Source organism: Rattus norvegicus, chromosome 1 (genome assembly GCF_036323735.1).
Source record: "Rattus norvegicus strain BN/NHsdMcwi chromosome 1, GRCr8, whole genome shotgun sequence".
In the NCBI taxonomy this organism is placed as follows: Eukaryota; Metazoa; Chordata; class Mammalia; order Rodentia; family Muridae; genus Rattus; species Rattus norvegicus.
Window position 1 is genome coordinate 20,230,345 of NC_086019.1, and position 16,350 is coordinate 20,246,694.

Here is a 16,350-nt window from a genome sequence, read left to right on the forward strand (position 1 = left end):
GAGAAAAAGTTTGGAGCAGAGACTAAAGGAATGGCCATTGAGCCTGCCCCACCTGGGAATCCAGCCCAAATATATATAGCCACCAAAACTAGACAATATTGCTGATGCCAAGAAGTGCATGCTGACACTATCCTACTCAGCCAGAGCATGACAAATCTAGAGGTAAATGCTAGCAGCAAACCATTGAGCTGAGAAATTCCCCATTGGAGGAAATAGAGAAAAGATTGAAAGAACTGAAGGGGATTGCAACACTATTAGAACAATAATACCAACCAACCAGAGCTCCCAGGGACTAAGCCACTACCCAGGGAGTACACATTGATAGAGCCATGGCTCCAGCTGCATATGTAACAGAGGATGGCCTTGTTGGGCACCAATGGGAGGAGAAGCCCTTGTTCCTGCCAAGGCTGGACCCTCCCCCCCAGTGTAGGGGAATGTCATGGTGGGGAGTTGGGAAAAGTGGGGGTCGTTGGGACAGGGGAACAGCCTCATAGATGAAGGGGTTGCAGGGATGGGATAGATGGCTTATAGACAGGAAACCAGGAAAGGGAAAAACATTTGAAATGTAAATAAAAAATGATTTAATTAAAAAAATGACTAGAAAAAAAGGAGGGAAGAAATAGGTTTTCTTTGATGAGCAAAAACTACATTTAAGTAACCTAGCAACCCCAAAGCTAACAGCAGAGTGATATTTATATATTTTTTAAAGAAGAAGTATTTGTGTTACATGACATTTAATTAATTTATTTATGTATTTGTCCTTTCCAGGATAGATAGCTGGCTCAGTAGTTAAGAGCATATACTGCTCTTTGGAGAGGACCTGAGTTCAGTGCCCAGCACAGTTACAGGAACTGGCTCACCCATTCCAGGGGGTCATCAAGCACAGCTTTTCTAAGGAGTTTGCGGTTCTAGGGTTATCCCACCTTCTCCATCCAGGACCATGCCCTGTATCTCTGTCTGCCCTGGGCCATGCACCCGCTCACACTTTAGTTTCTACCTACTGCCTTATATACCAACCAAGTCACACTCTGATTCCAATCAAGAGTTACTGTGGATGGAATACTCCAAAGGAATATTATAAAAGCCTTGATTTTTAAGACCCTATTCTAATATTGCTTTCAGAGACAAGTCTCAAGTGTCTACATAGTTCTTTCATTTTCCAAAATGCTTAAACAAATTTTCTGGCACAAGATAGCTTTCGTATAAGACCAACAAATTCACTAAAAAAAATGAGAAGCATCAATATTTCACCAAAGACTGATGAGCAAATGGCCAATTTTTTATAGTTTTTGGTTTGATGAATGCTCATTGACTTGAGTTGAGGTAGTAAGAAAGGGAATGGTGAAGGAAAGTTAGCTAGGTTCCAGAATGTTCCAAACAATAAGTGGGATATAAATGGGAAAAAGTACAGATTAGAGGGCAAGCACAGTGCAGACGCTTACAGAGCATTGCCCTCACTGTGTCCCACATAGCCATCAATAGGACGTAGTGGTCTCTTTCCTACTAATTTCCCATGAGAATATAAGGACGTTCTAGTCTGCCCTGCTCTTCCAAATGAGAAATGAAGACTTCAAGCTAGGACGTGGGAGATGCTCAGCAGGAAAAGTTCCTACTGTCAAACCCAATGACCCATAACCAACATGGCAGGAGGAGAAAACCAGTTCAAGAACTGTGTACTGATGTACATAATAAATGCACACAAAACACATTACAATATCATCATTTAAAACACCAGCCCCAAGTTGAAGCCAGAATAGCATGTGTCTTTGTTAGGGTTTTACTGCTGTGAACAGACACCATGACCAATGCAACTTTTATAAGGACAACATTTCATTGGAGTTGGCTCAAAAGTTCAGGGGTTCAGTCCATTATCATCAAGGCAGGAACATGGCAGCATCCAGGTAGGAGTGGTGCAGGAGGAGCTAAGAGTTCTATATCTGAAGGCTGCTATCAGAATACTGGCTTCTAGGCAATTAGGATCAGGGTCTTATAGCCCACACCCATAGTGATACATCTATTCTAACAGATCACACCTTCTAATAGTGGGCTCCCTGGGCTGAGCATATACAAGCCATCACAGCACGCATTTGAATATACAAACTATACAATATACTATTCTGGTTGTACAATATTGCAGTCATAGTTATTAAAGTCACAGTTGAACACATTGTAAATCATAGGGATTTACAATTCGAACATCTAAATAGGAAAGATGAGCAGAAATCCTTGGAGCTTGTAGGAGGCTCCTGTCACAAGTCACCTCGATCTCCAGAAACCCATTCTGGGAGGAAAGGGAACAAGCCCGTGGAGGAAAGAAAGGTCAAAGGTGGGGATGAGAGAGGGAGCTAGTTGATTTTATTGTAGCAGAGACACTCCAGGAATTAAAGATCAATCTCAGAATTTCCAAATGCACCCAGCCCCTAATTCTGAGGGATTTAACTCAGGGCTTCAATGCCAGTGTGACTCCCAGAGGCTGCTGTGCGATGAGTTTAGAGACTACCTCTGTGGGCAAAATCTAGGTCCATGTGTGATCTCAGAGAAGCATGTTCCCTGCCTAAGATCCTATCAGTAAAACAGAAGGAATGATGGTATTTGCTGCAGACAGGGACTGCAAGCAAGTTGACACTGGTCTGCAGAGGGCTTAGTGACTGTCCGGAAGTCCCCATGCCACTTCAGGACATCTATGAGCTATGGAGATCCATCCATTCTCCCACCTTATATAATAGGGTAGTTGTCTTAAGGTTGGCTTTTAACACCTGGCAGAGTGTCAGTCAGAGTACAAACATTAACATAAGGTGCTATACTGACTCTGAAGAGGCATCAGCACACAACCTGACTGAAGCTCCCCATTGCTAGAAGCACATAAGCCTCGATGAAAGACTAAGAGCATTAGTACTTATACTGAAATGCTAACACTCCGGATTTCTTTCAAGAACTTTAGGTTAGAATTCGTGGTTGGTAAGATGGCTCAGTGGGTAAAGGCGTTTGTTGCACACACAACAACAAGGATGTGACCTGCATCCAGCCTTTAGAATCCATATCAGGGTAGAAAGAGAGAATGGACTATTTTTTTAAATAGAATTTTAATTTCATAATATAAATAGGAGGAATGTCACTAAAAGTGACGTAAGCCAAAAATAGATATTTTAAGGGGAAAAGCTATAGGATTCTCAAGTTCAAGACAGGTTGAACGGAAACCACACAGACTATAATGCATACAGCGAGGAGGAAGAGCTCTCGAAGAACTGTATAATATCTGCCGGAGGACAAAGAAGGACATGGTCCTCCCAAACGCGGACAGCTTGTTCTCCTCTCCTCACTTCAGACCTCAGGGGACTCGGTGTCCTTTGCAATCACCCGAGCTTTCAGTTTTCAAATTGGAACATTTCCTTCTTATTCATTAAATTTCATAGAGAAAGTTACGTCTTCATTTTAATCGGCTGCATCCTAATTAGCAATCTTTGTAACAGCCTCCAAACAGTAATTAACCTCCAACCAAGTGCTCTGTTAAGACCGTTGAGTAGTTTCCTTTGCCAAGCTCATTGTAGGCAAATGGTGAAGGGGCGCTCACCCAGGCTTCGTAAAACTTCAACTTGCACACAATCTACTTGTGACTGTTTTATTTCAAGGATCTAATTGTCAACTATGCTCTGCTATTCATACGGTAAGACATATAGACAGACAGACAGACAGACACACACACACACACACACACATGGAGCTGGAAGAAGCAGAAGGAAAGGAGATAGCAGGGAGGAAGGGAAGAAGAAAGGGAGGGAGGAAGGAAGGGAAGGGGGATAGAGGGAGGGAAGGAGACAGAGAGGGGGAAGAGAGAGAGAGAGAGAGAGAGAGAGAGAGAGAATACGAGAGAATATATATATAAATATAAAAGTGAGTTATCCGACAAAATAATTAAAACAGGCCTCTACCTTTCTTGGCTCAGAAACCTGGCAAGTACGTCGCTGGCTTTTAGTTCTTCAGTTAGCTGTATTGCCATGGAAACTTTTGAAAGATGGGGAGCTTGCACTCGAATCACTCCCTGAGGAACGTCAGCCTGCAAAGCAATAATGACACTGGAGCTGAGCTGACAGCAGCTGGAACCTGGAACTCTGTACAATACATCGTACGGGAAGTGTGCTTAACTACTACCCAGTTAACTCCACTGCATAAAGCCTTAACTACTGTATAATGTAATTTGCTAAATCACATCAAACCTCAAATATCCTCTTAATGGTGATAGGGGAACTTTATAATGCCTGTGCAGTACTGCTTAATTATTTTTAAAGACGTAAAGAATGACGGCAATAACCATTACTGCCGTATTAAGTGCTGATTTCTGAGGGTTGTCTACCGGAGAGCACTTCCTCATGTAGCAATTTATGAAATTGAATCAGAAAGAAGCCACTGGGTGCTGAGCCTATGTGTGCGTTAACAAAACCTTCCCGCCCAGTATCAAGAGTTCCTCTACCTTTTATGTCCCTGGGTGTGAAAAAGAAATAGACTTTCCTGATACATTCGCACCGTATTCGCTTCCCACACGATTACTAAGCATATTATACTTTTGACTTAAGAGAACCAAGTCTAAGCCCTCTGCCGTCGGATGTGCAGGACACAGCTTATGGATTTAGGGACACCCAGTGGAACATTTTTGAGGTTTGCAATACCGGAACATCAGCTACAGCATTCAAAATAATAGGCTTAATTAATTCCTAAATGGTTTTTTGCTAAAATAAATACTAATTTATTATTTATAACCATATGTCTTAAACAGATTTGAGAACAGCATGCTCAAATTATGTTTAGATAGGATTCCTTAAATATTACACATACCCTACTTAATTCAGCCAAAGTTTACAAGCATCCACTGAGCACTGTTACTTCTACTTACCTGGCAGATAGGAAAGAGACACAACCTTTAGCATACATTACTCCTGTGCCTATTAAATGGATACGGTCTCGAGTTACTTTTGCTTTTAGTCAAAAAGCCCGAACACATTACAGATGCTGTGAATGTCTTTGGAAATTAAATGGAAGTATTCTTCTAGAACCAGGCAGGAAAAAAAAAGCATATGCCCTCAAACCATTTAAAATTGGTTCTCACTAACAGGAGAAATTTCATATTGAAATGGCAGAGAAAGAAAGGCACTGCATAAGAATGCCTAGCAAACATGGGTACCATCCAGCAGGTCCGACCACAGGCAGTCTCAACGCCCTTCCGTCATGCAAGTGTTGCTCTTGTCTTTTCCTTCCTGGGGTATGTAATCTGTCCCAACTGTCTCAGTATACTCTGACCTTGGCAGGACCCTGACCTCTAGAGTAAGCTACATTATGTTTTCCTTTTAACGAGGAGACGGACTTCTTTCATCTGTAATGTAATGGAAAATGAGCTATTTTCAACAATAGATGGATTTTTTTCCGGTGGTGGTGGTGGTGGTGGTGGTGGTGGTGGTGGTGGTGGTGGTGGTGGTGGTGGTGGTGTGTGTGTGTGTGTGTGTGTGTGTGTGTGTGTGTGTGATGTGTTCCTTTCTGAGCAAGTATTAATGGTGGAGCACAACTCAGAGTACAGGACCTTCTCCCTTGACATTGCCCTGTAGCTTCGTTCCTACTCTGAACAATAAATGTGATGCCTTGGTCACAGCTGTTTCCTTCAGGGAAGAGGAAGACAATAAGCTGATACCAACAACTTGAATGTCAGAGTGAAAACTGTAATGAGACGCTTGGAATGGGGGGGCTGTATTCATAACCCACTGTTCACTTGTCCCACACAGTGACAGAAACAAACAGTGGCACTTCGAATGAACACACGCTAGCCTCGCTATTACTTTGCACATGGCTCTGAATGGAAAACCAGGGTCGGCGGATAACAATGTACTTACGATGATAAGGAAAATTAGGAAATTCTGGCTAATTTACAGTACCAGCTATATTTAAATTTGCTTAATGAAAGCAGTAATGAAGAAACTTCCTTCCAGAGTCACCTTTTACCCAGCCCTAGCGAATGAAAAGGTATTGTGCAAATGAACCAGAAAGATACTAGAGTGTCAGGAAGAGCTCAACAGTGTGGCACCCTCAGCAGCTACTTGACTTTCCTCCCATGATTCCTTGTGGTTTACTTTCCTGTTTAGAGGGGGCACAGGAGGGAATCTATCCTCTCTGGTAGGTCCTAAACCCTGTGGGTATGTATCAACCAATCCTGTTTCAAGGCTCTGTTAAACCACTTCAGACTCCATGGAAACTACCTACTCTACTATGATTCACAGAATCAAAGGAAGTAAAATCACTTAATATTTTCATCAAAAACAATGGAATGGCAGTCACATTTTTCTGTACCAAGGTATACCAGCATGCATTTTTTTCATTTTTTTATTATTTTATTTATTTAAATTTCAAATGTTATTCCCCTTCCCAGTTTCCCTTCCACAAACTCCCTATCTCTATGTGGGTGCTCCCCCACCCTAGCATCACCCCATGCTGGTGCATTAAGCCTTCACAGGACTAAGGGCTTCCCTTCTCATTGATGCCAGATAAGGCCATCCTCTCCTACATATGCTGCTGCAGCCATGGGCCTCCACATTTGGTGTTTTAACTATCATGTGACTGGAGGAATCTCTTTTCCAGTCCCATCTGTTTAGCATTCTGTAGGCTTCTTGTATGTTTATGGGCATCTCTTTCTTTATGCTAAGGAAGTTTTCTTCCTTAAAGATGTTAGCTGGCCCTTTGAGTTGGGAATCTTCACTCTTGTCTATACCTTTTATTCTTAGGTTCAATCTTTTCATTGTGTCCTGGATTTCTTAATTGTTTTGAGATGGGAGCTTTTTGTCTTTTGTAATTTCTTTGACTAGTGTGTCAAATGTCTTCTATGGTATCTTCTGCCCCTGAGATTCTCTCTTCTATCTCTTGTATTCTGTTGGGGATGCTTTTGTCTATGACTCCAGATCTCTTTCTTATGTTTTCCATGTCCAGGGTTGTCTCCTGTTGTATTTTCTTTAATGTTTCTATTTTCATTTTTAGATCCTGGAAGGTTTTGTTCAATTCCTTCACCTGTTTGATGGTGTTTTCCCATATTTCTTTTAGAGATTCATATGTTTCCTCTTTAAGGGCTTCTACTTTTTATTAACCTGTGTTCTGTATTTCTTTAAGAGAGCTATTTGTGTCCTTAAAGTCCTCTTATCATATTCATGAAATGGGATTTTAGATCTGAATCTTGCTTTTCAGGTGTGTTGGGGTATCCAGGGCGTGGTGTGGTACGAGAACTGGGTTCTGATGTTGTCAAGTGACATTGGTTTCTCTTGCTTATGGTCTTGCCTCTCACCATCTGGCTATCTCTAGTTCTCACTACCCTTGCTGTCTCTGACAGCAGCCTGTCCCTCCTGTGAGCCACCTGGTTGTGTCAGAACTTCTGGGACTCCCGCTGTTTCTGTGATCCTGTCCTGTGATTCTGGTGTGTCCCAAATCCTGGGATTCAAGCTTTCAATGGGCGTTGCAGAAATAGGTGGGGAGCTAAGGCCCTGGGGGCCTGCTCTGGGAACAGGTGCAAGCCAGAAGAGACCTGTGCTTCTGGATGGGCAGGGGTTCCTGCTTCCCTGGCTCCTGTAGGGGTCCTGGTTATGCCAGGTGTTGGGGCAGATGTTGTGGCCTCAACTGTAATCCTGAGTGTGTCCAATCTCCTGGAAGTTGAGCTTCCCTTGTGATCCTGAGATCCTGGTGTGTCTTGACTCCTAAGAGTCAAGTTTCCTCTGGGTGTGGTTGAAGTGGATGGGGAGACAGCACCCTGTGTCCACTCAGGCACTGGGGCAAACTGGGAGGAGCCCCTTCCTCTGGCTGGGTGGGGGCTCCTGTGTCCCTCGATCTTGAGGGTCCCGGTTACTTCAGGTATTGGGGCAGATATTATGGCCTCACCTGTGATCCTGGGTGTCAGTATGCATTTTCTTAATAGTTAAAAAAAATATGCACTTTGTTGAAACTTAAGACACCCAACTGCCCCCTGTTGCTTTATATTTCTCCCTATACTCTGCAAAGACAGGAAGGGATAGAATTGCAGAAAAGGAAATTAACAGTGCTACAAGAGGCGAATTCAACCATTTACTTCTTCAGGAAGCCATGGAAAGTCCAAGGTTCTCAGCAGTGGCATGAAATTGCTGGGCGAATAGCCTCTCCTTTTCCTGAGATACCCGTACCAAAAATGAAGACCTATACTAAAGTGACCCATGTCCTACACTTTCAAAATGAGCTCAGGAAGTGTGGCCTTGGAGAAAGCAGTGGGCTTTCTCAAGATCTACTCAGTTTCAGTGAGGTATCAGAATTTCTAAGAGAGCATCACCTCTCATACACTAATAGAAGTTTGGAAGTAAGAGTTTCAAAGCCTGCCTCTGAGGGCATGCCATTAATTTTCAAGTACACATGTAATATAAGCAAATCGTCATGTTATACATATATGGCACCAGAGTTTACCTTTACTAAATTGGGGTGGGTCACATGGACATTCTACCACATGCTCCTTAGGACTTGGGATAATACCATCTCCTATATTTCTCACCCTCCACAAAAGGGAGTGAAGTTAGGCCAACTTGAGTTTAGTGCTAACCCTTCCCAAACCAGGCACTGTAGAAAGGTTGCCTCATCACATATAGTGAATACTTCATTGCCCAAGCTACTGGGGCACATGGCACTTTCTCAGGATATCTTTGGACATTTCTGGCCAACTAGGGAACTTGCCATGAAACAGGATTTGTTATATCTAAGCCTCTACTTATTCAAGGCATTCCAACTTAGTTCTCCCCTTCCCCTCACAATACAAAAAAACTGAGAATAACTCAGTGTGAAGCTGCTTTTGCAGAAATGTACAGAGTAGATAGTAAAGAAGAAAATCACTAAGATGTTTTTGCTGAGTATATCATCAAGGGATGGCAAGTGATATTTATACATAGATGATAAACAATAAATGATACCAAAGATCCATTTAAATGGTATATGGCAGACTCAATTAAACTTCAGACTCACACTGTATCCGATGCAAATAATATTAGAATACTAATTACATAGGGCTGCCAAGCTTTGAAAAGACACTGTGCTTGACCAGCAAGCCAAACAGTATGTTCTCACATATGACACAATATTAGCTGAATAATCTTTATGATCTTCACATTTCATGGCTGTGACAGATATTCTTGGTGGACAACTCGACTACATCTGGAATTAACTTAAATCCAAGTAGTTGGGTATAGCTCTGAGGGATATTTTTAAGTCTTAATTAAATTATTTGAAGTGGGAAGACTCATTCTTAACTCTCATCTTTTGAGGTAGAAAGGTTCACTTTTTATCTGGGCCATACCTTCTGCTGGCAGCCTACATAAAAAATATGGGAAAAGGTGGCCTGCTCTATTTGCCTGCTCACCCTTGTTCTTATTGTAAAGTTCACTCCTTCACTGGCATTAGAGCCTACTTCTTCGGGATTCTGGCATATACTGAAGACCAGCTAAGAAATCCGGATTGGTGAACTGAACAACTTCTTGGGCCTTCTGTTGGTAGACAGCCATTGTTGGAATAGCTGGACCACAGCCTGAAAAGCATTCAAATAAATCCCCTTTATACACAGAGAGACAGACAGACAGATGGACATAAACTCTGCTGTTCTACAGAACCCTCACTAATACAGATTTTTGGTGGCAGAAGTGGCAGGATGACTGTTTATGTGGCTGGAATAGACTTTCTAATATGCCAACACCTAATGTTACTGAAGCCTTTTACAAGCTTAGAGAGTACTAAAAACCCATGGTGTGAACTATTGTACAAACTTATAGAGACAAATGCCTGTGATTATTCTGATTCACTAACTGTTAGAGGTAATGGATTTGGTGACTGTATACAACACTTTTGACAGTGTGGGGAAACAAGGAAACAGGAGATGGTAGTTGGTTGCTCCTAGCATCATTGGATGAACTGACAAAGGAAGAGAATGAGCTCTGTGATAAAATTAACCCACTTCTAGCATCTCAGAATATGGTGAAGGACAACAATAAACTTGGCAACAAAACTGGTCACCTCTCTAGATGCATATAAATGGTGTAAAGGTTGCTAATGTGCCCCAGAAGAGAATCTTGTCTCCAGCAACCACAGAGCTAAAGTTGCAGAACAACAAACCAAAACCCTCCTTATAATGTTGGTTGAATAACAGTGATAATTCAAGTGTCAGCCTCAGAGGGTGCCAGCAGTTAAAGTGAGGGCATTGATTGCTAAAGAATGGGATCCTGTGACTAGGGATGGAGATGTATAGGGAGACCCTATTGAAGCTGAGAACTTTGAATCCTCCGATTCTTAATGAATTATCTCACTGGTGGAAGTAATCTCTCCACCGTCAGATGTATTCCTATCTCAACTCACTTAAAATATTGCCTCTTCCATTTTTGACTGAGGAAATTAATCCTATTTTTGCTAACTCAGCAGTGACTTTCTCAGAAGAAGATGCCAGGCAAGACAATACTGATGTTCCTAGGGGACCACCAATAGTTTCTTTTAGACCTATAGCTTAAGGTTGAACAGGTTCTTAGAGGGGAGATAGAGAGTGTAGTCCATAAGGAAATGCATGGCACATCTAAAGAGCTTAATCAAGCAGAAGTCTGGGGCATATGTGTGACAATGGATTTTATAAGTGTGGGATAATGGCAGAAGGAACATAAAACTGGATAAGGCTGCGTTTATTGATATGGGTGAATAGACTAGAGATTCTAGATTTAATATGGAAGTTTCCACATTAAAAAATGTGTTAAAAGTTTGTTTGAATGGTTGGCTAAAATATCTGTCAAAAGATGGTCTACTAAAATTAATAATTAAAGAATGAAGAGATTTTAAGGCTCAGGGCAATTGCATTGCTAGAGTAGATGTAACACCTAATCTTACCCAATGGAAAGGCCCAGTAGATATGCCCTTTACTAACCCTATAAAATGCAAAATGGTGAAAGGGTCATTGACAGCTGAAGAGGTATTTTCTGTCCCTTATCCTTATCTCCAACCTTAGGGTTGGAGAAATGGCTGCATGGCTGGATGAATTAAATGCACTGGGCGTAATTGGGCTCAGAAGTAGCAGGAACCAGGTGGCAGCACTGAATCACCAAAGGCAAGGTGATTGTCGTTATTGTAATGAGCAGTATAGACAAAGCAATGTCCATAATAGACTAGTCAGTCAGCACAGGCAAAGCGATTTTTATGGTGGCATGACTTATACACACCTTTGGTACTAGCAAACCAATCATGGTGTTTCCCAAAACATGAAATATATAAGAAGGCAGTAAGCAGCACCCCTCGGTGGCCTCTGCATCAGCTCCTGGCTCCATGTCCCTGCCCTGCTTGAGTTCCTGTCCTGACTTCCTTCTGTGATGAGCAGTGCAGTGGGAGTGTAAGCTAAACAAACCCTTTCCTTCCCAGCTTGCTTTGGTCATGGTGTTTCACAGCAATAGTAACCCTAAGGCACTATAAATAAAAGCAACTTAATATGACATTTTTATAGTTGTAAAACATTTACGGGATGGTACATATGAGTTATTATCCCTTTGAAGGCTATTTAAATTTACAGTGTTTTCACGGTTATAATTCTGAAATGAATACTTATTCCTTTAGATAAGCTCTGAACATAGTCTCTCTACCCTCAGCAGAAGATGTACTTCTACCACGACTCACTGATACATTGCCTTTTCTGCTTTTGACTGAGAAAACTAACCCTTTGATATCTGCCAAAACAGCAGTGACATTCTCTAAAGGAGATGCTTGACAATATTGATGTCCTTTAGAACCAATGATTGGTATAACCAGTCTTAAGGTTATGTAGGCTAAGGGGGAAGAAGAAAGTTTACCCCCATAAGGAGCTCTGTTACACTACTAAAGAGCTTACTTAATGAGTTTGCAAATTCACTCTAGCAGAGGTCTGGGGAATATATGTGGGAATGGGGTTGAAGGGTGTGGGATAATGGTAGGAAGAACATAAACGTGGATCAGGCTGAGTTTATTGATATGGAACCTCTGATTGGAGATTCTAGGTTTAATGTGGGAGCTTGCACAGTTTTAAAAGGTGTCAAAAGTTTGTTTGAATGATGAACTGAAACATTTAACAAAAGATGGCCAACTGAAAGGGCATTGCAAATACCTGATATCCCTTGGCTTAGTGTTGATGAAGGGACTTTTAAGGATCAAGGAAATCACAATGCTAGAGTGGATATGCTGTATAAAACCTAATTCCCCACAATGGGAAGGCGCAGAGGATATGCCCTTCACGAATCCTATAAGACGCAAAATGGTGAAAGCAGCATAAGCACATTTGTAGAGTTTTGTTGTTCCCTTTTCGTGTATCAATCAGACCTTAGGGAGGGTTAGCTCAGTTGGAAGAATTAAATGCAATGGGGTTAATTGGGCCTTGATGTATTAGGGGCTAGGTGGCAGCACTGAATAACCAAAGGCAAGGTGATTGTAGTTATTATAATGGGCAGTATAGACAATGCAATATCCATCATGGCCTAACCCATAATGGTCAGCATAAGCAAAGTGAGTTTTGTGGCGGCCTGTCTTATATTAACCTTTGGCTAATCAATCATGGTGTTTCTAGGCATGCCATAGATAAGTAATCTATTGCATCTTTATTTGATCTGTATAAGCAGAAAAATTCTCAAACAAATGAAAGAATGTCTCCATGGTGTCGGGACAAGGAGAAATCTTGGCCCACGAACCAATATTCAGACTTGAGCTAGTTCGTAGATTCATAATCCCTTGAATGAAGGAGTGGCTAGTTTTCTCTGAGGAAAGATGTTAATAAAATACCTAAAATTTTAATTGTTAGACTTTCTCCATCCCTTCCCCAGAGAGACTTCTGGCCTTTTACAAGGGTAATTGTACACCAGAGGAAAAGAAACAATCAGACTTTCTGGGGCCTACTGGATAGTGGTCCTGAATTGATACTAACTCCCGGTGACTCCGAGAAACATTGAGGCCTTCCAGTTAAAGTAGCAGCTTATGGAATTCAGGTGATTAATGGGGTTTTGGCTGAAATCCAACTCACAGTAGGTGCAGTGGGTCCCTGAACTAATCCTGTAATTATTTCCCCAGTCCTACATGTATAATTGGGATAGGAGTTGACAGAATTCTCACATTGCTTCCCTGACCTGTGGAGTGAGGGCTATTATGGTTGTTGCCTCTGCCAGAAAAAATAGTGACTCAAAAATAGCATCACATCCTTGGAGGAATGGCAGAAATTAATGTCATCAGTGAAGACTCCAAAAGTGCAGAGGTAGTGGTCTCCACCACCCAACCCCCCTTTAATTCTCCTATCTGGTCACTGCAAAAGACAGATGGATCATGGAGAATGACAGTTGACTATTGAAAAGTAAATCAAGTAGTGACTTGATCAGATTAACACATCTCCTGGTACATGGTGTGTACCTATTAACCTAGGAAATGACTTCTTGGTACTGGTTGATAAGGACCACCAGACGCAATCTGCTTTCAGTTAGCAAAAACAGTAGTATACCTTTACAGTTTTACCTCAAGGATATATTAAGTTTCAAGCCTTTAGTCATAACATAGTTAGAAGGGGTCTTGGATCGTGGTCTTTTCTACAAAAAATATCATATTAGTGCACTGTATTGATGACATTATACTAACTGAACTACATGGGCAGGAGGTAGCAACATCTTTGGACTCATTGGTAAAATACATGAGCATCAGAGGATGAGAAATCCAACAAAAGTTCAATAGCCTCTACCTTGGTGAAATTCGTAGGAGTCCAATTGTGTGGGATATACAGAGATGTTCCGTCTAAGGTAAAGAATGAGTTATTGTACCTGACATTTCCCCCAACCAAGAAAGAAGCACCTTCAGTGAGTCTATTTGGATTCTAGAAACAGAACGTTCCTCACTTGGGTGGGTTGCTTGGGCCCATTTAGCAAGTGACTCAGAAAGCTGCGAGCTTTGTGTGGGGCCTGGAACAGAAGAAGCCTCTTCAAAGGGTCCAGGCTACTACACCGGCTAATCTACCTGTTGGACCATGTGATCCAGCAGACATCCTGGTATTTGAGATGTCCGTGACAGACAGGGACACTGTTTGGTACCTTTGTCAGGCCCTTACTGATGAATCAGAGAAGAGATCTTTAAGATTTTGAAGCAAGGCCATCATCTACAGATGACTTTGAAAAATAGCCCTGGGCTAGCTATAGCTTAGTGGGAACTGAATATTTGACAATGGGCCGTGAAGTTACCAGGCAACTTGAGCTGCCCAACATGATCTGGGAATATTTTCTGACTCATCAAGTTGTAAAGTAGGAAGTGCACAGCAGCAGTCTATAATCAATTATATATTATATAAATAGAAATATAATAGCTATATATTAGCAAAGTATTTGTTTTAGCAATTATATATTATATATTATAGCAATTATATATATAATTATACATATATAAATATAAAATAGTGTGTGTGTGTGTGTGTGTGTGTGTGTGTATGCCCAAGCTGATCCTGAAAGCACAAGCAAGTTACATGAAGAAGTGGCCCAAATGCGTATGGTTTCTACTATCCTTACACTGCTATCTGTGGCTAGGCATGTACGTAGAACCTTATGAGTTGTGCCTGATAATTGGTTGACTGAGGAAGAGAAGACTCGGGCCTGGTTTACTGATGAGTCTGTGCATTATGCAGGCACTGTCCAGAAGTAGACAGCTGCAACATTACAACCCATTTCTGGGACAACCCTGAAAAACACCATCAAGAGAAAAACGTCACTGTAAAGATAACTTTGGGCAGTGCACGTGGTCATATGTTTTGCTTGGAAGCTGAAATCGCCAGATGTGATTCTTTCCTGATATATGGGCTGTAGCTAGTGGATTTGCTGCATGGCCAGGGACTTGGAAAGCACATGATTGAGGATTGGTGAGAAAGACTTATGGTGAAGAAGAGTGTGGAGAGATCTCTCCAAATGGGCAAAGGATGTGAAGATATTTGTAAATGCAACTCAAAAACGAAAGATGACTTCAGCAGAAGAGGAGTTGGGTAATCTAGTAGATAAAATGACTCATTCTCTGGACAGGCAGCCTCTTTTCCCAAACATCCCCACTGCCATTGCACAGCGGACCCATAAACAAAATGGTCATAGTGGCAGAGCTATAAATTACTCATGGGCTCAACAGCATGGACTTTACCCATCAAGACTGACTTGGTTACAGTTGCTGCTAAGTGTCAGATCTGCCAACAACAGCGACCTACACTAAGCCCCAGATATGACTCAGGCACCTTTATGGCACCTAAAGGTACCAAATGTGACACTTGGACCCAGGATGAAGAGCCAGTGACCTTGCAGAATGTTGATTACATTGGATATCTATTCCATGGAAAAGGGTAACACATGTCCTTACTGGACTTGGTTTTTATGGTTTGCCTTTCCTGCATTTAATGTTTCTACCAAAACTACCACTACTGGACTTACAGAAGGCTTTACCCACCATCAAGGTATTCCACACAGTATTGCTTCTAACCAGGAACTCACGTTGCAGCCAGAGAAATGAGACAGTGGGCCCACAATCATGGGATTTACTAGTCTTACCCTGTTTCCCACCACTCTGAAACAGCTGACCTGATAGAGTGATGGAATGGCCTTCTGAAAACACAGTTACAGTGCCAATTAGGTGGCAGCAGCACAGAGGGCAGGGACAGAGTTCTTCAGAAGGTAGAATATGTTTTGAACAGTCGTTAATGTAAGGTAAGTTTCTCCCATAGCCAGGATCCACAGGCCTAAGAATCAAGAGAGTGGGAACAGGAATAGTTCTATTCACTGTTACCTCTAGTGATGTGCTAGGGAAATTAAGGCTTCCTGTTGTCATTGCCTCAAGTTCTGCTGGCCTAGAAGTTTTTGTTCCAGCGCAATGAGTGCTTCTGCCAGGAGATACACTAATATTTCATTGTATTGAAAATGCTGACTTTCCCCTGGCCACTTTGGGCTTCTGATACTCTTAAGCCAACAAGCTAACAGCGTTAGGAGTGTTGAACCAGATTACCAAGGGGAAATTGAATTGCTTCTCCACAATGGAGGTAAAAAGGATTATGTCTGGAGTGCAGGAGATTCTTAGGGCATCTTTTGGTGCTACCATGACCTATGATTAAAATCTAAGAAGTATGACAAAGGGCACAGTCCCGCCAGGAATAAATGTATGGGTCACTCCTCCCGGAAAGACCTGCTCAGGTACTTGCTGAGTGTGAAGGAAATACAGAATGGATAGTAGAGAAAGGTAGTTAAAAATACCAACTAAGACCACAGGACCAGTTTGAAGAAATGAAAATTATTATTTACATAAGCATTTCTATTGTATTTTGTTAAGAAT

General features: G+C 41.8%; 1 protein-coding gene across 3 annotated transcripts in view; it reads right to left on the bottom strand.

The window, feature by feature from the left end:
- The window catches only part of Arhgap18 (Rho GTPase activating protein 18), a 233,880-nt gene that overhangs the window by 7,397 nt on the left and 210,133 nt on the right, over window positions 1-16,350 (bottom strand). For all 3 annotated transcript variants that reach the window (XM_017589037.3, XM_006227680.5, NM_001170575.1), the window contains exon 13: window positions 3,930-4,054. In XM_017589037.3, coding sequence (XP_017444526.1) covers window positions 3,930-4,054 — 125 coding nt within the window. The remainder of the gene's footprint in view (window positions 1-3,929; window positions 4,055-16,350) is intronic.